Source organism: Sabethes cyaneus, chromosome 1 (genome assembly GCF_943734655.1).
Source record: "Sabethes cyaneus chromosome 1, idSabCyanKW18_F2, whole genome shotgun sequence".
In the NCBI taxonomy this organism is placed as follows: Eukaryota; Metazoa; Arthropoda; class Insecta; order Diptera; family Culicidae; genus Sabethes; species Sabethes cyaneus.
The window spans coordinates 149554115-149579913 of NC_071353.1; the positions used below are offsets into that span (position 1 = coordinate 149554115).

At 41.0% G+C, this 25799-nt stretch overlaps 3 protein-coding genes across 3 annotated transcripts; 2 read left to right on the forward strand and 1 right to left on the reverse strand.

Moving 5' to 3' along the window:
* Nucleotides 1–5591: 5591 nt before the first annotated feature.
* Nucleotides 5592–16139, forward strand: LOC128746435 (transcription factor grauzone-like). The gene is made up of 4 exons (XM_053843484.1): nt 5592–5823; nt 5889–7099; nt 15464–15637; nt 15737–16139. Exons 1-4 carry the CDS (start codon nt 5698–5700, stop codon nt 16137–16139), a joined length of 1914 nt encoding a protein of 637 aa, XP_053699459.1. The 5' UTR covers nt 5592–5697.
* Nucleotides 16140–16423: 284 nt separating this feature from the next.
* Nucleotides 16424–19624, forward strand: LOC128746436 (uncharacterized). Its single transcript, XM_053843485.1, has 4 exons — nt 16424–16462; nt 16525–16572; nt 18535–19425; nt 19568–19624. The coding sequence occupies exons 1-4, from the start codon at nt 16424–16426 to the stop codon at nt 19622–19624; spliced, it is 1035 nt and encodes a 344-aa protein (XP_053699460.1).
* A 530-nt stretch (nt 19625–20154) lies between these two features.
* Nucleotides 20155–23666, reverse strand: LOC128746438 (uncharacterized). Its single transcript, XM_053843486.1, has 6 exons — nt 23600–23666; nt 23210–23540; nt 23029–23149; nt 22767–22783; nt 20730–20980; nt 20155–20670 (listed from the first exon to the last, which is right to left on the reverse strand). Exons 2-6 carry the CDS (start codon nt 23538–23540, stop codon nt 20155–20157), a joined length of 1236 nt encoding a protein of 411 aa, XP_053699461.1. The 5' UTR covers nt 23600–23666.
* Nucleotides 23667–25799: the final 2133 nt, after the last annotated feature.

Genomic DNA, 25799 nt, shown 5'->3' on the forward strand with positions numbered 1-25799 from the left:
AAGACAGCCGGCATGATTAGATTGCCGTATGACAGACTTTCCCTTAGAACCGAACATATATAAAATGCTAATTATGTCGGTTGTACCAACCTGTTCTGATGAAATTGATCAGAAACCAATTGTTAAATCACTTGACGGAGATCACCTTTGCTTGCCGTTTATAACAGTTGAAATAACAATATTTTCAATGCATGGTGCACGGTGGAGAATCTTATCCTGTAGTTAATTGGCATCATGGATAGGCTTAAGTTAGACGTGTTGTCTGCAGTCAAGAATACGGCATATGTCCAGAAAACTATTTCCAGGATTATCGATTTTCCCATCCGTACAGGATTCTGCTGCATAATGCCCCCGGGAGATGTTTCCAATTTATTCGAAGTCCCAATAACCGATGATCGTCATTGGATGTGCCATCATGATAAGGATTTTTAGAGTAGTAGCTACACGGGCTCGACAACTTTGAGGTAAATATTGGTATGTGTTAGTTTAGCACACGTCTAAAACCGCTTCTCATCCCAAATAGGATAACGTGAAGTCTATGCCACATTCGATTAATGTTCAGGCAGTTCAAACTAATAGGTAGCCAGTGGTTTCACTTCAGTATATTCCAGCTAAATATGCCAGATCTGACCGGCTCTGCTGCAGGCTGAACATCGCAAATTGTGGTTTTAGCCGCGGATGAATCTATACTCGGAATGCAGGTAACCACAGTCAGCAAACCTACACTGCAGAGCCACACCAAAAACGTACGTAAAATTCCTGTTAAAATTATAGTAATCTACGATATATATGTATAGACATAACCGATTGTTTGTTATTTGGATTGTGAAATAATGAGAAATCCGTCTAATTTATTTATATATTACCGTTCACATTATGCTTACTTCGAAAGAATCATATGAATCTTTTGCAATAATTGAATGTGGTGCATCTGCAAGTATACTTGAAAGTTTCTCTGCAAGTATACCTGCAGGTGCACCACATTCATTTATTGCAAAAGATTCGTTTGATTCATTCGGAGTAAGTATAACGTGAATGATCATAAAAACTATAAAATTTATAGTTGAGATGACTACGTTCATGGTTATTTCAACAATAGTTAATAACGTCATTTTTACCACGAAATTGTCACGACAACCAACTCGTCCCGTTCATTGCGTGTTTAAGATGACTATTTTCTTGTCAGCAATATCATACAAAACCTGGTCATGATAACAAAACCATTGTCATGATGACAATTGTATAGTTTTAAATTATAGTTGTCCCAACCATACATGGTCATTTTTACCATAAAATTGTCACTGCAACCAGCTAGTTCCGTTTATTTTTTTGTCCAAGATGACTATTTTCTTGTCAGTAAAACTATACAAAAAGTGGTTAAGATAACTAAAGCATTGTAATGATGACAATTTTATGGTATACAGATTATAGTTATGCCTACTATGCGTGGTCAACCGTACCATGCGTCCATTGTTCAAGCTTATAGTCGAAATAACTATGAGAATGTTGTCTAGACCAGTTTTCCCAGTCGGTTGAAAACCACCATATTTTTCTGGTCAAGCTTACCCCTAAAATGGTAGAATTTACCATGAAATTTTTCTGTGTGTACCGTTCTCTTTCTTTCGTTTACGTCAAAGAAGGAAAGCAAAACTGTGCGAAATGTAAACAAAACTATTGCCTTCCTTCTTTTGCGTAAACGAAAGAAAGAGCAACACTGCCGTACAGGAGAAGAGTGCCCAGTTTTGATGTATGCAGAGTTGTCAAAAAAATTGTTCACATATTACGAACACAATTTATAGCGTCCGCCATTATAGCGCGTAAAAAGCTGGATAAAAGAAAGTAGGATAGCTTTTAACCCGCATGGGACATGCAGGTTCGCACATTAAATATTCCGGAACAAAACACAATCTGATGCTTTGTATAAACGAATTAACAATTAGTTAGAAAAACTGTCCTTGAATCGAAAAATTAACTTGTTTCTAAATGTTTTCCTATCCAGCTTTTTATGAGCCATAATGGCGGACGTGTTCGTAATATTTGAACAGCATTTTTGACATTTTCCTAATACATCGCACGTTTTCTTTCCGCGCGTTCACGGTAAAACTAAAGGAATGTACGGAAAGAAAACGTGCGATGTATTAGAGTAATGTCAAAAATGCTGTTCAAATATTACGAACACGTCCGCCATTATGGCTCGTAAAAAGCTGGATAGGTATCATAATAAGCGTTACATCGTTACGTTACGTTCATAAGTTTTTACCGTATCGCTCCAAGCAGTTATATCCAGCTTTTTACGAGCCATAATGGTGGACGTGTTCGTAATATTTGAACAGCATTTTCGACATTTCCCTAATACATCGCACGTTTTCCTTCCGTGCATTCCTTTAGTTTTACCGTGAACGCGCGGAAAGAAAACGTGCGATGTATTAGGGAATTGTCAAAAATGCAGTTCAAATATTACGAACACGTCCGCCATTATGGCTCGTAAAAAGCTGGATAGGTTATTTAGTTCGCGAGCGAAACGGCGTACCATTACACCAGCCGGCACTTGCTAGAGCACCGCAAAAACACGGCAAAAGCACGGCAAGAGAACGGTGCCCGAACCGAAGGCAAGGCACTTCGATCGGGTTTTCGCGTTGTCGGCGAGCGTGCCAGTATGTAGCAACGCCAGTGCGTTCTATTATCGAAAGCACCCATTGCCGTGCGTATGTGGACGGGTGGCAACCGTGTCGCACCGGGCGGTGTTTATAACAAGTCTGCTTTGGAATCCTCTAACGATGGAGCAGCTAAATGACCTCGACCTAGCCGACGACATTCTCTTGCTCGCACAACGCCGAAACGATATGCAGAGCAAGTTAGATGACCTCTCCGAGAGCTCCCAGGCAGCAGGTCTCACAGTCAATGTAGCGAAAACTAAGTCTATGGTAGTGAACACTGACAATTCCACCAACTTCACAGTAGCGGGACAACAAATTGAGCAGGTTGACGCCTTTAAATATCTTGGTAGCCAATCCACGCCCGATGGTGGTGTAGGGAACGAGCCAAGCCTGATGAATTAGCGCAAATATAAATCTAATGAAACTGATTTATTTGCTTCAGTGTAACAGAAATTCCGTTGCATGTGTTGTAAGAGTTCGTCGTACGAACGATAAGAGGCAAGGAGAAGGCAAATCATGAATCATACGAATACTGGGGCATGATATATAGCATTCTCTAAACAAGAGCCAGTTTTTGGACTAACGTAGACTGGAACGGACGTCGTTTAAATCGTGTTGGGGGGATTCAGCTCAAAACTACCGACGGATACGACAGACAGGTGGTACCAAGACTGATACCGCCACACGGATCAGGAAGGCCAGGGGTGCCTTTGCTGGTCTGCGAAACATTTGGCGCTCAAACCAGATCACTTTACGTACGAAAACCCGAATCTTTAATTCAAACGCTAAATCCGTACTGCTGTATGCCTGCGAAACGTGGTGCGTCTCAGCGGAGACAACGCAAAAACTGCAGGTATTCATTAACCGGTGCCTGCGATACATCATTCGTGCCTGGTGGCCTGATAACTGGATATCCAATGAGGAACTCTTTCCAAGAAGCACTCGACTGGAATCCACAAGGACAGCCTAGCCTAGCGACGCAGCCTAGCCAACGACATCCGGGCTGTAGACGAGAACCTGTCCTGGCGACAGGTGAAAACCATGGCGGGTAACCGTCAGCAGTGGAGATCTCTGATTTCATCCCTTTGTTCTGCCGGACCGACGGACATGGACACATAAGTAAGTAAGTAAGTACAGCCATGTTCTTGGAGGCGGCAAAGTCGATAAGTTCTAGGCCCATTTCATTGGTCCGCTGGTATGCGCTGAACCTTCCGATGACTGGTTTGTATTTCTCCTCCTGGCCGACCTGAGCATTGAAATCCTCGATGACGATCTTGATATCGTGTTTTGGGCAGCGGTCGTATTCAGTCTTCAACTGCGCGTAGAATTCATCCTTGTCGTCATCGGTACTTCTGAGGTGAGGGCTGTACACGTTGATGATGCTTATATTGAAAAATCGGCCCTTGATTCTCAACCTGCACATTCGAGGATTGGTTGACCACCACCCAATCACTCGTTTCCATATCTCGCCCATCACTATGAAAGCTGTACCCAGCTCGTGTGTTGCCGCATCTCTGGTAGATGCTATGTCCGCATCTCTGAACGTACGTACCGTTGAGCTCTTCCAGCACCGCAGCGCTACGACGTCGAACTTGCGGCTCTTCAAGACGTCGGAGAGCACTCGACGGGCAGTTCCAAGTCCCGAGCTTCCAATCCATAGTTCTTTTTCGTCGCGTGGGTCTAGTCTATTCCGATTTTTCCAGTAACAATTTCCTTGTTCTTCGTTCCGTGCTTTAGTATTTTTCGTGGTGACGGCTTGCAAAGCCTGCTTCACCAACCCCCTGTTTCTCCGGAGAGCCAACGATCTCCACCAAAGTTACTCGTATCCCGGCTGGTACCACGACGAGGAGGTACGAATAGGAGTTGCTGAATAAGAGACTATGAACCACTGTAGGGTCTATTTTATGCCTACACGTGCACAAAGCACCGACGGTACGCATTATTCAGCCGTTTACCAGCCATTTAAAACAAACTAGCTTTTCACCGAGAATAATTCCCCATTTCTTGACGAAACAGACGCTGTCTGATTTATTTTTGTAAGCTCCCTCCCCCAGGAAACATTTCTGGCTGCGCCCTTTCTTTAAGCATATGCCAAAATGTGAAATTTTTAAAAAGCTGTTGATTTCTTCTCTAATTTGCACAATTTGTCAATCTATGGAACCTCCAAAGAAAACAAGGAAAAATTGTGCTAAAAAATATGGTCATTCATGCCTTTGCCCGCATTGGTTTTCTGATGATGGGATTTTGATTTACCGGATTCCGATCCACCCGATCCACCCCTCATTCGACGAAAACTTGTTGATCCATTTCGTTAACCTTGTTAACAACCTTTAACAACCAACAACCATCAACAAGATCAACAACGAAAAAATCGTCGATATCCTCCAGCCCATCGACATCTCTATACAGCAAAGTTTCGTTAATTGGTGGTTCATTAATTGGGCGGTTCGTTAATTGGGCGGTTCGTTAATTGGGTGTTCGCTAATTGGGCTATGTGACAACTTGAATGTCAAAATTGTATGGAATTTTCGAGTTTAGAAATTTCTAACAACTGTCATTCGGCCCAATTAGCGAATCAGCTAGAGCGCAGTCGTGGCCCAATTAACGAATTCAGGCTGTATCGAGCTGCAGTGAACGTCAGCGACAGCATGTCCTGGGCTCAAAATTTGACAGCGGGCCCAAATCAGATTGCTGGCAGTTGAGTGAAACGCAATGCTGACATGCTATCTCATTTTCACACACACGAGATGTTGGCGGCGAAAAAATGGTTGCCTGCCGATGGGGTGGGGTGATATCCTCAATCAGCTGCTGCCGAGGGGCTACCCATCGATTGAAAGTGGGAAGCTCGCGAGACGTCAAAATTTTCACCGAATGCAGCACATCAAAGCAAAAGCACGACAGCAGAAGGTGTATATAAAAAGCGTAAAAATAAGGTTTGTTTTGTTTTGCCACCGTATACCGACCGAATGGACGGACATCCGGAATTTTAGTGGCTTATTATTAAATCGGGTTTAAGGAAAAATTCGGTGCAAACCCAACCATGGAAATCGTGGCACGGCCAGTCCCGCACTGTTTAACTTGTTTCGGCGATGCCGAAAATTGTGGTTTTTTCACCACTGATGAGGGACCGGTCGCCGCTATCGTCAAACAGCATTTTTGGTTTACGGTAAGCTTAAAAGGATTGGGATAATTTTTCGCGAAATGGTAATTTGATGCGGATTTTCTTCGTAGGATCCCGAGCTAAGGGATGCACGCATATGCGAACAGTGCTGGAGCAGTATTGATTTGTTTCACAAATTTTATGCTTCAGTGGAGAAGCTTTACGAGGATAGGTTGCTTGGATCGGAATGCTCGCTGAAGCAGGAAGAGGGGGAAATGTTACCGGAATTGCTGTTGATTGAAGTCGCGAATGAACTGGCGGACATTAAAGAAGAACTAGATAGCGCTGATGAGGCAAAGGTAGAGATTGAAAAGACGACGACGGCGACGGCGACGACACAAGAGGAAGTGTTGGATGAAGCGACGGCAGACAGCTTTAAGGAGGAGCTGGACTATGAGTCGGAGGAAGAGACGGAGTCGGAGTCTGATGGCCTTGGCCTTGGTCGGCCCCGCCTAAAGCGGGGTGATGGTTACCCGGATGAGTATATCAGGAAGCATATCACACTGTCGTGTGAACATTGTGAAGCAACGGATCTCACCTTCAAGCAGTTGTTTACTCATGTTGAAAAAGTGCACGGGATCAAGATAAATTCGGTTACTTGTTGTGGAACGAAATATCACACGCGAATTCGGTTGTTCGAACATGTGCAGTATGTGTTCGATCCGGAGGCATTTAAGTGCAAGCAGTGCGGTTATGTGTGTAATAATGGGTTGAGTTATAAGCGACATCTTCGGGTGCAACACGGGGAGGGTGTTCCGGTACGGCCGTACAATAATGCCAATCGGTTGCTGAAGCTGAAGACGGGGGTGTTCGCCAAGTCGGAGGAACAGCTGAAGAAGGAGGCGGAAGTGGAGGAACGGCGCCAGAAGCGCCAGCGGGAGGATAAGCTGATGCTGGAACATGTGAAGTTCGAGTGCGTCCCGTGCGGGGTGAGTGTCGGGTCGTTTGCGGAACTGTTCGGTCACTTTCGGGAGGAGCATAAGCGTAAACCGGTTGTCACCTGCTGTGGTAATCGGTTCAATTCGAGGCAGCGGCTGCTGCAGCACGTGCAGTCGCTGAAAAATCCGATCGCCTTCCGGTGTGAGATGTGTTTCCGTTGCTTCCGGAACGAGTACGCTAAGAATAAGCACAAGTTCGAGATGCACCCGACCGAGGAGGACCTGAAGTACAAGTGCGATCGCTGCCCGAAGGTGTTTGTGCGTGAGTTGAAGTACAAGAAGCACATGCAGGATCACGAGGATTGCGATGCCGAGCGGATTAAGTGCGAGGATTGCGGGAAAATGTAAGTACATTCAGTTTTTGTTTATTTTGTTGACTCTTGAAGGCTGTTTCCAAAAAGACAAAGCTCATTGCATTTATTTTTCAACATTTGGGAGCCAAATACGATGTAAAGTTACACAAACTTGGGCCTATTCTAAGCTATAAATACGTGAAAACGAAAAAAAAAAAACGAAGATCAGTCTCTACCGCGCAACAATTTCTGATTGCGCTCCTGCAACCACTCGGTGGTGTGCATTTTCCTCTTATGCGAATGCATATTGGCATGCGAATTGAACGTCTTGTCACAGAACGGACAGGTGTACAGTACGACCCCGATGTGGACGGCGGCCACATGTTCCTTCAGGCTGATCGGCTTGCGGAACGTTTTCGGACAGTAACTGCAGCTGTGCAGGTTATTGCTGCCGTGCTGGCGCCGCTTGTGACCCATCAGAGCGCGCGGATGGGGCGACACGTGACCGCAAATGTCGCAACTAACCTCCGGTTGTACGTGGCTTTGCATGTGCCGTCGCCAATTTGGGCGGTTTTTTAACCTGTGTTAAGAGGGAAAGAGTCATAAATTAATCGACTTTTATCGAATCAAACGCTGCTTGCTTACCATTGCAGACAAATTTCGCACTGCATCTTCAGCTCAGCTGGATTGAGATGCTCCTTTTTATGAATTAAAAATTGAGACTCCAAGTGAAAGCCCTTCGCACAAATATCGCAGATGAAATCCGTTGGTTCGGTGTGCTTCAGCTTTATATGATTCGCCAGTATGTGACGGGACTTGTAGCTGAAATTTACAGAAACAATGCGTTAAACTACTCTCTAACTAACTCAAACATCACCTACTGTTTTCCACAATGTTCACATTGACAGTTTTTATTGTCATGATCTTCGTGATCATTCATGTGCTTCCGGTACTTATACTCGGAGACGAAACTTTTCGCACATCGCTCGCACCGATATTTGCGTTCCTCTTCCGGTGCGTGATATTCCTTCAAATGCCTCCGAATACCTTCCTCATTGGTAAAATTTCTCTTACACTCGTAGCAGCGAAACGTTTCCGGATCGTTAAACGTTTGAACATGATGGTAGAGGCGAATCTTTTTGTAGAACCTTCGGCCACAGCAGGACAAAAACGCCGACCGGTTGCCGTGCGCTTCGAGCGCATGCCTCAGATACCCGGTGAAGGTTTCACTCGTTAGGCCACACTGTTCGCACGTGCAGTTAACGTGCTTCCGAATGATCTCGTCTTCCTCCTGGCGCTCTTCGGCCGTTTTGGGAACCGACTTAGTGTAGGTCCTCTTTTTTGGTTTGCTTTGGACGGCCCTTAAAGTGCTAGCTCGTTTCCCTCTCAACGGTTTTACTTCTTCTTTTTCTTCTTCTGGTGGTTCCTCTTCCTCCTCCGATGGCTCATCGTAATCCGATGGTTCTCCAATCTCCAATTCACTTTCATTACGTTCAGGCGATAAAACTGTTTCAAAAGCGTCCGGTAACAGCTGTTCTTTGTCGGCTTCTTCTACCTCTACCTCAGCCTGACATATTTCCACTTCCAGTTTAACGTCCACCGAATTGAGCTGTTGCACTCGGTACAGCTCCTCGACGGAACCATAGAAGCGATGAAAGCTATCCAACTGATCCCAGCACGGTTGACACAGTATCGCACCGTCGAAATCTTCAACCTGTTCGTTCAGCGAGCGAAATAAACAATTTAAGCTTAGGTCTAGATTTTGGTCCCAACAAACTCACCGTAAACCAAAAATGTTTGCTCAAAGCCTCCGGCACAACTTTGTTTTCCTCGTTTTGAATGTCCACAAAATATCCGCTTTCCGTTCCGCGAAAGCACGTTAAACATCTACTGTCCTCGGGTGCTGCCATTATTCTTCCGATCGGAGCACACAGGATTAATGTTTTCGGCAAATAAACGCGTAATTTCTGTGCCGATTGATAATTTTAATTGATAGGAAGTAAAGTTTGTTTACGATTTACCGAGTACGCTGAGGCTGAAAGGCGCTAAGGAAAAGCAAAACGGAAAGAACATCGCGCGTACTGTCAGTATTTGTGCGATGTTTTTGAGGTTTCTGATTATGAGGGGTAATATCAATGTGACGTTACTGTTTTTGGAGATTCTGAAAGTGGCAAAATTAATAAATTTCATGACACAGATTTGAATAACTTTTAACCACCCCATCGACGGGCAACCATGTTTTTGACGCCAACATCTCAGCATGAGCGAAAATGAAAAAGCATTTCATCACTTCGTTTCACTCGACTGCCAGCAGCTTGATCTGGGCCCGCTGTCAAATTTTGAGCCCAGGACATGTTGTCACTGACGTTCACTGCAGCTCGATATCCAGCTTTTTACGAGCCGTAATGGCGAACGTGTTCGTAATATTTGAACAGCATTTTTGACATTTCTCTAATACATCGCACGTTTTCTTTCGGTACATTCCTTTAGTTTTACCGTGAACGTGCGGAAAGAAAACGTGCGATGTATTAGGGAAATGTCAAAAATGCTGTTCAAATATTACGAACGCGTCTGCCATTATGGCTCGTAAAAAACTGGATTGGTGGTTATCCCACAAATAATTGTATCGAATTATTGTATATTCATCCACTAGTGTTCAATTATTTTTCCAACCGTCAGAAAAAAAGTAAAAGTGTAAAAGTTTTTAAAATGGCGTTTCGGAAGCGAGTGCAGTATTTTTTAGTGCTATGAAAACGTCGAGAAATCTATGTAGAAACAAGTGTAATATCGCGGATTTTTTGTGTAAAAAAAATAATTAATAATCGTTTTCGTGATTGGCGTCAAAACTACTAAGGTTTCGCGATAATTCGAATTTAGTTTTTGAGAACTCTCAGCTCAGCTTTCTGAGCCAAACTCAGAGGTGACAGCTATCAAAGCCAAGGTTACGAAACACGTCGATCACCTGCATAACAGGATTAACGATCTGCAACGCTTAGAGGAAAAAACAGCGGAAGATTATTTCTCTCTATTACTGGTTCTTAATAAAATAGATTTGATCAAAAAAATATTTATTTAATGGTTTGAATAATATAATGTAAGTTTAAACATCTTATCAACTAATCAACATAAGGCGAACAGTAACAAATTAATCTCGTATTGTCAATCAATTTCACAAACTATTTTTCTGTGGTTTGACTTACATTCTCAGCATCTTTGGCCTCCATTTCTAGTTTATCAACGGCAGCTACCATTTGGGGTCTGGCTTTGATTGCTTCTAGCTTGCGTTCTCCATGGCTTTGAGTTTCATTGGTATAACGACAGACTCTCTGAACGTGGCCCACTTGACCACAACTCTTGCACGTTTTGTCAATATCCGGGCAATCGAAGGAAGAATGGTACGGCCTGCCACATCGCCAGCAGTTCATTATGCGCGATCGTTCCGGTTGCATGTCTCGAGATTCAGACTAATCACGATTAGTGTTACGCCATCCAACAGATGTATTATACCGCGAGTTGTACACGGGCCGACGCCCTGATAAAACCTGACGAGTCGTTTTGTTTCGCTGATGAGGATTAAAACGGTTGTACGATGGTTGACTTCTATGGTAATCAGCTCTGACAGGAGCGATGACAGTTGATTCCGGTTGAATGAATTTTTGACTGTAGTACTCCTCGTTCAAACGAATTGCTTCTATCTGGCGTACATCAGCAACTAAATCAGGTACAGAACCCCCACTATCCAGCTTTTTACGAGCCATAATGGCGGACGTGTTCGTAATATTTGAACCGCATTTTTGAAATTTCCCTAATACATCGCACGTTTTCTTTCCGTAAATTCCTTTAGTTTTACCGTGAACGCGCGGAAAAAAAACGTGCAATGTATTAGGGAAATGTCAAAAATGCTGTTCAAATATTACGAACACGTGCGCCATTATGTGTTCCGTGTTCGTAATATTTGAACAGAAATTTAGACATTTCTCTAATACATCGCACGTTTTTTTCGCGCGTTCACAGTAAAACTAAAGGAATGTACAGAAAGAAAACGTGCGATGTATCCAGCTTTTTACCAGCCATAATGGCGGACGGGTTCGTAATATTTGAACAGCATTTTTGACATTTCCCTAATACATCGCACGTTTTCTTTCCGTGCGTTCACGGTAGAATTAATGGAATGTACGGAAAGAAAACGTGCGATGTATTAGGGAAATGTCAAAAACGCTGTTCAAATATGAACCAGCCATTATGGCTCGTAAAAAGCTGGATACATCGCACGTTTTCTTTCCGCACATTCCTTTAGTTTTACCGTGGATGCGCGGAAAGAAAACGTGCGATGTATTAGGGAAATGTCAAAAATACTGTAAAATATTACGAACACGTCCGCCATTATGGCTCGTAAAAAGCTGGATATCTAAGGGCCAATCGCAGAAGTAGACAGACTCATATCATGTGTTAACCGTGATCTCGCTGCAATCGAACGCTGGGCAAAGCATAATTGCATGTTTTCTAACCCGAAGAAGTCATATAATCAGTTACCATAACAACTTAATAACAACGGTGTTAAGGCCCAAACAGAATGCTGCGTCAACACATTCGTCAGCGTCAATTTGTCGACCAACATTTGAAAAGGGCGGATAAGCCAACTGTCAAACAGAACGAGTGAGAGTTCTATTTCCTATGCTGCTGCAGCAAAAAATAACCCTCGTTCTGTCTGTTTGATAGTTGGCTTATTCGCCCTTTTCAAATGTTGGTCGACATTTGACAGTAAACCCATGGAACAACTGTCAGAATAACACTGACGGGCGCGTTGATGCAGCATTGTGTGGCCCTTTAGTCGGGTAGTACCTCGATCTCCTATCCAGCTTAAACAAGACAAGAGTTAAACAAGAGGAACAGGCGGAAAGAAAACTAGCGATGTATTCAGTCTATTTCAAAAATTATGGCTCGGAAAAGACTTGATAGTCTCTGTGTGTACCCCTTTCTCTTTCTTTCAATTAAATTAAAACAAAAACGTTTTCCTATCACCGACCAGACGGGTCGGCGTGTCAAAACCGAATCATTCATCATTTATTCAAACTTAATCTACAAGGTTATTTCCTACTCGCTAAAAGTGTCCCTCTCCCTAAGGAAACTCCTCCTTCTCGAGGTAGCTCCGTCTTACTCTGCCTAGCGGCAGACCTCGCGCTGTTCGTCGAGCCTACCTCTCGCGCATACATTTTTGGCCGTCGCGTGGGGACTTTGTTTGTCAACAAAATTTAATGATTTTAATTTCATTTAATGACATTCTTATGAGAGAGTCTGGCACCCCAGATAACACAAAATCGTAATAGAAAGTTCACATTAAATCGTTTTCATGTCAATTTCACATTGGAATTGTATCCAGCTTTTTACGAGCCATAATGGCGGACGGGTTCGTAATATTTGGACAGCATTTTTGACATTTCTCTAATACATCGCACGTTTTCTTTCCGCGTATTCCCGGTTAAACTGAAGGAATGTACGGAAAGAAAACGTGCGATGGATTAGGGAAATGTCAAAAATGCTGTTCAAATATTACGAACATGTCCGCCATTATGGCTCGTAAAAAGCTGGATAATGATTAGAGTATGTCAAATCGAAGTGAACAATAAGTTGTTTTGCAGTCGTGCGTGTCTTCATATCCAGCTTTTTACGAGCCATAATGGCGGATGTGTTCGTAATATTTGAACAGCATTTTTGACATTTCCGTAATACATCGCACGTTTTCTTTCCGTACATTCCTTTAGTTTTACCGTGAACGCGCGGAAAGAAAACGTGCGATGTATTAGGGAAATGTCAGAAATGCTGTTTAAATATTACGAACACGTCCGCCATTATGGCTCGTAAAAAGCTGGATTGGCGAACTCTCAAAAATGCTATTCAAATATTACGAACACGTTCGCCATTATGGCTCGTAAAAAGCTGGATATCATATATTCAGGAGTATTTAGTTGCGTGTTATAAAAACTGCGCAAAATAGAATTACAAATAGCTGTCAAAATTTTCGCACATATATCGCCTCCACTTTGGTACATATATGTTCTTATATGGCGTGAAATATAACTTTTTCGTTCAGATATGATTTCGTATACCTCAGTTGCAATCGAGATATACAAACCAAATGGTTTACTGGGACGCTTCGAGCATATCCAGCTTTTTACGAGCCATAATGGCGGACGTGTTCGTAATATTTGAACAGCATTTTTGACATTTCTCTAATACATCGCATGTTTTCTTTCCGTACATTCCTTTAGTTTTACCGTGAACGCGCGGAAAGAAAACGTGCGATCTATTAGGGAATTGTCAAAAATGCCGTTCAAATATTACGAACAGGTCCGCCATTATGGCTCGTAAAAAGCTGGATAGCCTCGCTGAGCGGCCAACCCTTTCATGTCAATTCACCACTGTTACGTGGCTTAAGCACCTCGAACAGTCCCGCGCTTCATTGTTTCCCTTAGTCGACAAAAAATATCTCCCTTAGTCGGTAAATCAGAAAAAATATCACACTAATAATTCGCACTCGGTAGTCTAAGCATTGTTTTCTCTTCTCAAACAAGTAATTTTTCGTTTTCACGTCGAGATTGATTCATTTTTTGAAAGAAATCAAAACGAATTACATAGGTACTTAATATTTTTTGAATTTTATCTTTTGGTGGTTTTACAATTGATGAAGGGACGGTAGGGGAAAGTAATGATTTTTTTTGGAATGTTGGGAACAGAGTGGAAAGGTGTGGGGCGGGGATTATTGGTAGCTACGCTTAACAAATAGTCGTTGTGACTTCTACCTTTTGTCCAATGCTGGAAGGTGCATGGATCGAACCAAGCTAAAATCTGAGATTATAACCGGATTCGAGCCCACAACACCCGCTTAATCTAACTTGTTTTTACTGGCAGGACGACGACACTATGCAGGCCCTTGCGACTTACAAGGTACTGCGCGTGACGCTGTTCATCTGTCAGTGTGTTAGTTGCGATTCTCAGCGCGGGTTTTCGGGCAAAGGTTCCGTTCCTATGAAATAGACCAGCCTCATGGTTTTAGTCTTGACTTTGAAATGCGGTCAAGCATATCTATTAATATTTTTTGAAACGGTGGTTCTAGAATTGATCCAGGGATGGTAAGGGGAAAGTAATTAAATTAAATACGTCAAGTACGAAAACGAACGACAAGCTGCCCATCGCGGCATGAAGAACAGGCTTTATGGTGCACTTCTGAACCAAAAGATTCTGGTTCAGTTCGTTGTAAGTGGCGGTGTAATCGCAGTTTCAGGATAAACTGCGTGGAAACAGCATCCTTTTCTAGTCACGAGCAAGGAAAAGGTCATCAACACGAATTTGAATTCCGGCAGACCAGCTTAAAAATCGATGATTTCTCCATGATTTGCTACAAAATCATCTACATTCGTCAAAACCAGAATCGACAGATTATTGCAGCTGAAATTATACGGGCTCTAGAAACCATTTTTATTAACAGTTCTTACTGTAGTTCAGGTACCGATGTTCTGATTTTCATAAAGATATTTCCCGATCGGGAGATAGCACACCGCATAGAACGGGGAAGGGCAAAAACGAGCCATTTAATTACATATGGCATTGCTTCGTATTGAACTATGGAACTATAGTGAATATGCTGGCTGACTGTAGTGAGTTTGTAGTAGGATAACATGAAACACTGAACAAAATTGTGCAACTGCAGCGATGCTTTGTGGATTCGATGGATTGGATGCTTTCCAGATTAATTTAATTGATCAGTCCAAGAAACAACTTTCAAAATTATGTATGTTTATTTGTTACAAAAACACTGATTCTTTCGCATCTCAACGCGAGCCTAGAGAGAGGGTTTTCAATTAATCAAAAGTGTTTGATTGTGAATCAAACGGAAAAAAGTCTGACGTCGTAAAGAATTGTTTATGATGCAATAACAAATAAAGGAAAGGTCAGTGATGCTACACGATATGTAAATATCGTGTAAATGTACAATATGCTGGTAACGTACGAACGAAATATGGATCAACATTGCGGACACAGAAAAATGATGATAGAAAGCATAAAGAAAACGAACGAAGTGAAAGAGAAACCGGAACGGAAAGTGAAAGAGCTTACAGCAAAGAAGGATAAGCTAATGACTGATAGGCCAAGAAATGTAGAGGCAAATAAAGAGCGTATTAAAGAACTTGTTAGATTCTGTTTTGAAACAGTATGTTAAATAATAATAAAAAGAAAATCAACTATCTAGAGGCTGAATCTTTTAAGTTCCCATACTTTTAAAAATTAATTATTTAAGCAGTAATAAGTATTGACTGGTATATTTGAAACCTCTAGACTAAATAGGATTGAAATCCCGTTGGAAAAAACTCCTAACTGTGCTTCAGTAACAAGCATTTTCTTTCCCATTCCGTCCAGGTTCAAAAGCCACCACATCCTGTACATGCACGTTCGCAAGAAACACCGGGAGCCGCAGTTCGTGTGCGACATCTGTGCCAAGGCTTTCCACCTGCAGTCCGAGTTTAAGCGGCACAAAATCGAGCACGAAAATCCAGATCAGCTTAAAATGCAGTGTCAACACTGTCTACGATGGTAAGTGTGGTTAACCGCCGGCGGCGGAGACGCGGGGTCAAGCGTCCTCGATTATTTAATCATTTTTCTTGTGTTTGTTCGTGTTCGTTACTTTTGCAGGTTCAAGAACCGCGAATACTGGCGGGCGCACGTCCGAATGCACGTGGTCGGTGAAGTGAAGTGTGAGCAATGCGGTCGCATGTCGCCGAATCTTCGCGCCCACCGGGCGCACGTTAAGAATACGCACGGTGTAAGGAACAAAAAGTGCACTTGGTGCGGCAAGTGCTTTAACAAAGATATCAACCTACGGGAACACGTGGCATCGCGGCATACCGGCGATATGCTGTACACCTGCAGCTTCTGTCCGAAAACGTTCAACTCAAATGCCAACATGCACTCGCACCGGAAAAAGATGCACCCGGTGGAGTGGCTTGCGATGCGCGAAAGCGCCGCCGAAGCACAGATGCCGGCGGGGGCGGTGGCGATGGTCGGCTACTCCGCGACGGGAGGCAACCCAGAGTGATTGTAATTGAAATGTACCCTTTTAGTGCAGTGAATAAATGGCTAGGTTTAATCTGGTACTTCTTTTGCTATAAATAACGTCCCGTAAGCTGTTAAGCTAGGGGACGACCGCATTCCAGCCAACGGCCGCCGTTGTCTGCGCGATGAAAGGTAAAAACCTGTTAATCAAATCCCACAGACTGCGAATGGAAACGATAACGGCAGCAAAGGGGTGAGTTGCGCGAATTACTCATCTGCTGGCGTGGCGATGGCGACACGGATGAGGCAGCTCGCTGCGTTGTCGAAATGTCAAACGGTCAGCATCAGCATTCGACAGTGTCGAAGGCAGATGTTGAAAGGAAAAATTTCCGTATTGACACCTAATTCAACTCTGCTACAACTCGCAGCTGTTGGTGATTATTTTCCAATGCGATCGACGGCTATGCGAAAAAAGGGTAAGATTAAAACACTTTATTGTGGAAATTGCTCAAGGTTGCAGCTGCTAGAGTATTTGTAGTTATAACCGCTTGATGTCGCTTAGAGCAGAGAAATTCATATTCACGCTTTGATTAGTTTTTTGCCTCCAACCCTACTCTCCGTGGAAATGAGTTGAGTTTTCAATAATAGCCCATTCATGTCGAGAGATGGAATGTTGCGCTAGCAAAAGGAATAAAAAAATTAAATTAATAAAAACATCAACCACGTAATCACGACAGCCAGGACAAAGCCCAATCACTGCTGGCGCTACCGCGCCAGATCGGTCTCTCTGCTTTTTTTTCTTCTTACGAAGGTTTAATCGAACGGCAATTATCGGAAGGTGAGGGAAATTTTCGAATTAAAAATTAAGGTTCTGTACGCTTGGTGCGCGTTCAAGTCATCCGACGGCGAGCGACGATGGTGACGAATCGACTCATGCATTGCACGTTGGCGTCAAGTGCATCTGCCGTGGCCGCTAGCTAGGGTTCGGTTGGCATGGTAGATTAATTGCAGTGCGCTCAATTCGGGTTATGCACATTGCAGCGACCGGCGGTGGCGGCGTCTATAAGAGGAGATGAATAAAACTAATTTCGTTGCCGTCAAACGGTAGGGTAGGTAGCCGCTGCTGCTGCTGGTAAACTTTACTTTTAGTTGAAGCTTTGACAAATAGATCGAATCGGTTGTTGCGAAGCATTAGGTAAGGTGACGTGTTTAATGGACTTAAATTTGTTGGTAGTTTCACAGTGGCTAATTAATAGTTATAGATTAATGATTTAGATACCAAATGAGTGCAGCTACCGTTTTGTTGGTTGTCTCTGTACCCAGATAACCAGATATCGTATATCAAAGTATGCTTGATATCGCATATAAATAAACATTAAATCAAAATCGTATATTCCGCCAACCGACTTACGTCGCATTGTCATAAAAAATCAAGCATGCGATCATATCCGACTTCAAAACTATTTCATAAATTTTCTCGCTTAAATGCATAATTGAATTCCATAAAAATTCTCATTAAATCCTAAGTCAATCGTTTAATGAATGATATACAACCTTAGCTCAAATAGCATTCTACGTCGTATTACAATATAGTAATAATCCCAATTAAGTTTACATTTTCTCTGATTACATCGATTGAGGTTGGTTGTAAAATAAAAATTGTCAACAATAACGCTCATTACTGTTGGTACTTGGTACGCGTAAATGTACAGATTTTAAAAATGTTTAACATAATCTCACAAAATAAATTTAAAAAAATACGAAAACGTGGAACTTACAGTCGACTGCTAAAAAAATATCGCGATCGTTACAAAGGTTTAATAAACACTGGCACAAACATAACCATTGACCAGCCAGAAGAACCAAAATTTGCTGTAGATTACGCTGTAGACATTGATAACCGAAAGGAAAATATTACAAACGAACTTAATCAAGGAGGTAAACTTATAATATATCTGTTTTGATCATGTCAATAACATCAAATAGTAGGTGAGAGGAATATCATTTCAGACATCCGGAAGTGGTCATCCGATCATCAAATTTCGCAGCTGGCACTAAAGTCATTAATAAACGTGCTCAACATTAACCTTGGACTAGATCTTCCAAAAGACCCACGTACAATCATGCAAACGCCAAGGAATGTCACAATTCATATCATGCATGAAAATGGCCAATATTGGCACCAGGGATTCGAGACGTGCGTCAAGAGGATATTTCGCAATATTACTACTCATTTGACTGTTTCTGTTAATGTAAACGTTGACGGTTTACCTATCTATAAAAGTACAACGAAAAACTTTTGGCCAATACTATGCAATATCCACGAGTACCCTAGTATTCAACCATTCGCAGTAGGAATATACTATGGGACTGGAAAACCTAAAGATGTTAATGAATTCTTAAACCCTTTTGTTGACGAACTCCTCCCATTGTTGAAGTCCGGAATCACCATCAATGGATACAAACTAACGATTACAATCCGTTGTTTTATTTGTGACACTCCGGCCAGGTCGTTTATTAAAGGGGTTACAAACTTCAATGGAAAGTACGGATGCATAAAATGCACTACAAAAGGTCGGTACAGTCATATCTCTAGAACTATGACGTATCCACAGTTGAATGCACCTGAGCGAACCGACGAAAAATTCCGATCGATGGAATATTTGGATCATCAGCGAAATAGCACGCCACTGTTAAAATTACCGATTGATATGATTAGAGACGTTATTGTAGGAGATTCGTTGCATTTACTGGAACTCGGAGTAATGAAGAAGTTACTAACCTCATGGCGCACGGGATCAATGTCTATGAAGGCAAAGTGGAGTTGTAACCAGAAAAAAGAAATATCTGAAATTCTACTTGATATCAAGTTTCCGATGGAAATCCATCGCCAGATGAGATCCCTGGAATATGTCGCTCTGTGGAAAGGGTTGGAGTATAGAAATTTGTTGAGTTATGTGGGCATAGCTTTTCTTAATGATTACCTTCCTGAAAAGTATTACGATCACTTTCTATTCCTTTTTTGTGCAGTTAGAATTTGCTCTTCTAAGAAATACGCATATCTCATTCCAGTAGCTAGATCATTGTTGCTAGATTTCATTGAGAATTATAAATCACTGTATGGGATTGAATTCATAACGAGCAATATTCATAACCTATGCCATCTAGTCGACGAGGTTGAGTACTTTGGGCCGTTGCCCTATCTGTCTGCGTATCCATTTGAAAACTACATGCATTATATAAAAAAATTAGTTCAAACCGGGCCCAATCCATTGGCACAAGTTGCAGCTAGAATATCAGAAGCAACAGTATCTGATGGTTCCAAGGAAGTAAAGTTCTTACCAAATCAGAACCTATCTCAAATATCAGTCGAAAGAAAAGGCACTAAAACTAAAATACTATTTCCAGATTTCACTCTTAGCACTGATTTCAAAGACAAATGGTTTTTAACTAACCGATTCGAACTTATAGGAGTCTCAGGAGCTATACAGAGAGATACAGTATGGCTCATTGAAGGTCAGAAAGTAATATTCAAAAGTGACTTCTTCCATAAGCCGTTCAAATCATCTCTTCTTCAAATATATTTTGCAAAAATGAATTCAGAAAACATCTCAAAATCGCCAAGTTATTTTGAGAGTAAACACGTTTTCTGCAAGCTAGTTGCTCTGGTTAGAAAAGAAGGAACAGTATTTGTACCCCTAATCCACACTATTCAATAAAACTGTTAAATCATTAATATATCAAATAATATACTAACACAATTTGTTTATTAGCATTTATTACTTGCTTGTTTTTATTTTCATTTCAATTTTAAAGATACAGCAAACGAAATTGTTATGACATAAACATATCTTTTTGAATCATTTACTAATTCTATAATACACATACATGAAATCGTTTCAATAAAAGTAATAACTTGCAAAAAAAATCGTACACAAAGGCAATTTTGAAATATTTAGAAAGAGCTCGTGAAAATTTCTGAAAATGTATGCAATCGTTCGAGTATTTAATTAAATTGAATTGTAATTTTGTTGAAAATTAATAAAATTTTAACGAAATTACTCGTCTTCGGCACTGCACTCAAATTCATTTTCATCATCGGTTGACTCCATTCCAGCATCCTCGCTATCGTCGTCTGAATTAAATTCAGAATCATTCTCCATGCTTTCGGCAAAAATTGATTCATTCGAATTTCCTGTTCTCTTATCCTCATCGCGCGTTTTTTCCGTTTCCTTCGGTGATTTGTAGCCACGTCTTTTTCTACATGCAGACCTTCTAAGCTGACGATTGGTAGACCGAGACTTGCAATATCTGAAAAGGCGATTTCGACAAAACATCTCCAGTTTACGTGCAGTATATGATGGGTCTCCAATTTGCACAATGCTACAAAGAAGCTGGGTCACGTTTCCGTATTCACGAAATCCCCTTTTTGCTTTATTGCCACGACTGATTCCGGTCCACGTCATCTTAGTCCAAAAATCCCGCGTAAACAAACAATCCACTAAGGTATAACAAGCATTGTCACCTTTCTCCTTATAGGCGCTGGGGATAATAATTTTTGAGAAATACTCCAACTGAAATATACGAACAATTTATGAATTGACAAGTTTTTTTCCTAGACCAAAACACTTACATATTTTCGACATAGTTCTTTGCTGTTAAGCTTTATGTTCCAGTCAGCTAGCTCGTCTTCGGTGCTAATACGAGCATGTTTTTCCACGGCATCCACAGGTTGTGGCTCAATAGAATCATCCTTTCTCTGAATCTCCAATAAGGCAGCAAACCGGGCAAAATTAGTCTGAAAGCATCTTTCAACAACTTCCTCGACAGCCGATTCCATGAACTTCTTTAAGTCTACTTTCATCTGCTCGTAGCTCATCGTTTCTACAAAATTAAAAAAATATCACTCTTTTCGTTGCACATAATTAAATGCTATCGAAACTGCTACTTTTTGTCGCATTGCATGTTGCATGTACAGCAATTCCCCGAATAAGGTGGTGTTGGTGTTGCGCGCTCATTGCTGTCCTGTAACCAATGAAGTATATTTTCATACATTCTTAGGCTCTATTGTAAACTTGTCAACAACAGAAATCAGCTTCATTAGTGATAGGTATTGAGAAATTGTTATAAGAACACAACACCTTACCGCTTTATTCGGAAGATTGTTGTACTGTGCTAGTGTCAAATGATACGATTCCGTTTATACAAGAAACGATAGAAAATAATAATCATATCGTCACATAGCTTTACATTGCATACCTGCTATTTGAGGATTGTCCACGGTTTCGTTTTCGACAACTGGTGCGTAGTACATGACCCCTTCATGATCTATATATAATGGTTTAGTATCAAATTGTGTTGGAGACAGTTCTGCTGAAAAACAAATTTTGAAATTATGCTTAGAGTAGATATCACTATGAAATATGTACCTTCCAATATATCTGCTGTGATCGGTGGTTGATCCCTTGAGGTCTGGCTGTTTCCTAAATGTTGCACTGAACATGGTAGTACAACGGTATCGGATTTTGCATGCTGCGTGAAAGCGAGACTTGATTGGACCATGGCGTATAGAGCATGGTGAAACGATATGGCAAAAAGTAGAAGCAGTCATATTGAAAAAAGCCAAGAAGGCCTGTGACGTAGGAATTTTTTTTACAAAAGCTTATAGTCTAAAGCACGTGCTTGTGCTATATGTACAACAACATCATGGCAGGCGTAGGGCGCTTTTCTAGTGGTGACGTTCTTGACATAGCGTAACATAGAGATTATGACACGGAGCATAAGTGCAAATCTCCATTGAGTAATCGCCTGATTAAATTTGAAACAAAGTTTTACATTCCACGTAGCATCAGACGTAAAGTTCAGGTTCAGCAGCATCAGACACATTCAGTTCTTGCTGCATGAAAATTTAAAACAATTTATTACTATGCTTTACAATACAGTTCTTTTGTATGCTGTAAAAAGAAATCAGAAATTGGATTATCCAATAAATTTTTATTTCTATCAAATGTTTCTATTTAAGTATCATTTAATAATAATGTATAACAGTACGAATCATCTGCTTCTTGATCATTGTCCATTTTTATTCACTTTATTCTCGCCTCCGAGGGATCAGAGTTTTCCGACCTGGCTTTAGGGTGGGTTGTTTAGATAGGCATTTCTACATATTCCGGTTTCGACGGGGATGATTTTCTAGACAATTTAAACGGTTTGAACTTGGGGTTCTGTCTCAACGGCAACGACGCCTTCCTGAAGTGTTCCTTTCTGTAACGATGGCTTCGTAAAATTTACACTTGCTGTGACGCCGCATTCGGATGCGCGGTAGCGAGGGTAACGCACGGTCCATTACTACTGCTAGAAGCACCAGTAATGAAGGTGGCGGTAATTTGTACTAGTTTTTCGTGGCCGCTTCCAACACCTAAATTCTACTCCGCTGCAGTGGTTTTAAGCTCGGAGATGACGCATTCGTCATCCCACTAGAAGGCAGAAAAAGGAATGCGAGCCTAGATGCGTACTGGTTGGCCGGCATTTGGGTGAATTTGCATCTAAGAAGAAAATATTAGAACCGCTTAGAAATATTATAACGGTATTACTTACCTTAGTTTTAGTTTTCAACAGAACAAATATGTCACCGTTCGTTGTAGCAGCTAGCAAACAATCAGTAACAAACCTTCGTTGCTTTGGTTGCTGTTTATAAAACCAAAGCAACGAGAAAAAGCTGCAAACTTACTACGTCACAGAGCACCGTGCGTCTCCTGCCTGCACAACAAAAGCTTTTACTCCACTTCGCCTACTGTTTGTCAGTTGCGTTTCACCATGTCTATACTCACCATGGATTGGACTAGTTGTACCGTAGCAGCATCATCCCGTTCAAAAGGAGTATCCGAAGTATCACTCGTTTGCGCAATCACTGAAATACTATTTTGTTTCACTAGTTCACCAGCTGTGGGTTGTGATTTTCAACAGGATCACCGCCGTGTGAAAGCAGTTTTGGTTTTTCAGGTTTGCTGTTGTTGGCCTCGAAAAAAACTTTTTGCGTCATGTTGCCGCAATCTAAAAATACGTTTTTCTTTGAATAAATTTATGCTGCAACAAAATAAAAGTCTATCTTACCTTTTATCATCAAGTTGTAGTCCTTTTGGCTGGCTAGTTTCGGTTTTTTCATCCCTTTGAGACGCTTTCGTTTGTTGTCTACGTCAGAAACTTCCCGTTTCGAAAGGTCTTCGGCTGCTTCTTCCGCTAGTAAAAGGTTTTTGAACCTTTTAAATATAATCATGGGTATTTTTTTTGTGGGGCCATCATAAGCATCTCCGCTGACACGCAAGGCTTCGATCTTTACATTCGATAGTTTGGGCCAAAATAAATAATTTTTCTTTACCCATCCTGACGGCACAGCCATCACTTTAAATTTTTGATTTTCAACGAATTGAACGACAGTATACATCTAGAATGAAGAGAAATCAATGACTTTATGCTACATCATAAATAAGTAATATTGCTTACCTTTTTGAGAACGAATTCAATTTAAATAAAACAAAAACAATGCCGGAAAACTACAGATTGCACTTGCGTAAGCCGCGGTTCTGCTCAAGTTTGTTTTGCTGTATTTGACGTATCAGTGTTGCCATTGTTATTTAGTGAATTTGGCATTAACAGTTGTTCAAAGATTGTTTGTTAGAACTCGTTTTGTATTTATGTAGCGGTAGTATTTTTGATTAAGCAAACCAACAATAAACAAAAAATAATTTTTTTGATATTTGTTTAATTAATTCGCAATATACGCATATAAATAATGAAAGTATAAAATCAAACATATATGTTTTTTGAAGAACTGGCGTCATTGCTAGTATTGTCGCAAAAATGTCAGAAGTATGTTGATTTTATTTCATATTCAATCGTATGGATGACTAAAAATAATCGCATTAGTGATGAATATATATTTTTTTTAAATACGATTGAAAATCTAGTTCTCGACCAAACAGTTCCGATAGTATTTTAAATGCAGTGTATTTACTGCTGTTAAGAGCGCATTTAATATCATATAAGGATAGTCGTGGGCTATTTTTAGATCACACAAAGCTATTTTAGGGATTGTACTTGGCAAGCACATCTTAGGGTAAAGCTAGCTCTCGATTATATTTCAGATTTGACGTAGCGGTACGATATGGAATCAACATTCTAGACGCCAGGGGTTCAAATCCAGCTGTAAGCTCTAGTTTATTTAAATAAAAATAACAAAATGCATTAAATACGCTCTGAATACTTAGACATCTACTTGTCATATGAAATTATTAAAAATATACATATCATAAATCGATTGTCAAAAAATTTATTTTTAATTAATTTATTATTAACCAAAATAGGAGTCGCATATAATAACATAATGATGAAAATTCACATCACACAGTAAGAAACATACACACCAAGTAAATCCTAATTGAAGCGACTTGACATCGTTTTATTAATGAACGAAATTAGTCATATATAACATTAAATCAAATCAAAGTTTTTGAATGCTAGTCTGCATTAACGTATATGGCCTCCAAATTGGTACGCATATAGCCGATTTCTGCATTCTATACGATAGTATGATGTTACATATATATTCGCATATCTATGGATATACAGACCAAATTGTTAACTGGGTAGCTATGATGTTACCGTTGTCGTTCATTAGCTGTTCTGTTATGGTAGTGACATTGGATTTGGAATCGAGTCAAGTCAACAAGTCAAGAAGTGATGGATTTCATTGCATCTTCCGTATCTGTAAGCATTAGCATAGCTCTTTAACCACTTTTACCGACCAACGCATTTTCGTTCAAGCAGAATGCATTTTAAGAAAATATAGACAATAAATCCAAAAGCAGAAAAAGTTTGTACCACCTATCACGCTCGTCCTGAAGCACAAAAATCAACAAAACACGTTGACGAGAAATTTTATAAGGCCTTCGAAAATTTGTTTTCAGATTCGTTAGGGGTAAAATGAGACTAAGTGTGTGCAAAACGAACCACAGCAAAGTTTTTGACCCTCATAACAAATGGACAGAATTTGCTGATCATTCGAGCACACCTTGTAGGCGGCGTTAATCAGCGTAATGCCGCGGTGCAGTTGACTCAGAAGGACGGGGCAGTCAATATTTACTGAAACCATTCTAGCCAGGAACATGGCTTCAGCGTTGGCACATCTTCTTTCCAGAGTCTCCATATTAAGCAACCGGCAACATTTCTCATACTGTGGTAGGTTTCTGGGATCACGGCATGGAAGACTGTTCAAACATACCGTCTGTACTGCTTCGATTCTGGCGATCAAAATTTGTTGACAACGACCCCAGATCACAGATCCGAACTCCAAAATAGACCTTGCAAGTGAATAGTACAATGATCGAAAACAGTACGCGTCACGGAACTCCTTCGCGATTTTAAAAATAAATTCAAGTTACTCATAGGTTCTGACGATAACTAATCTCGTTATAGTGTATACGTAAAGTGAGTGCGCTAATCAGGACGGCACCAAGACTACGAATATGTTGAACACGTTGTAACACATGTCCCGCCATGTTGTAGTTTATTTATTTATTTATTTACTAGCTGACCCGACAAACTTCGTATTGCCACACATTAAATTATGCTGTATGTACATAAATCGTGAATCTCGGATGACCTTTGTCACAATCTTGAGTTTGCAAGTTTCTGGGGAGTTCAT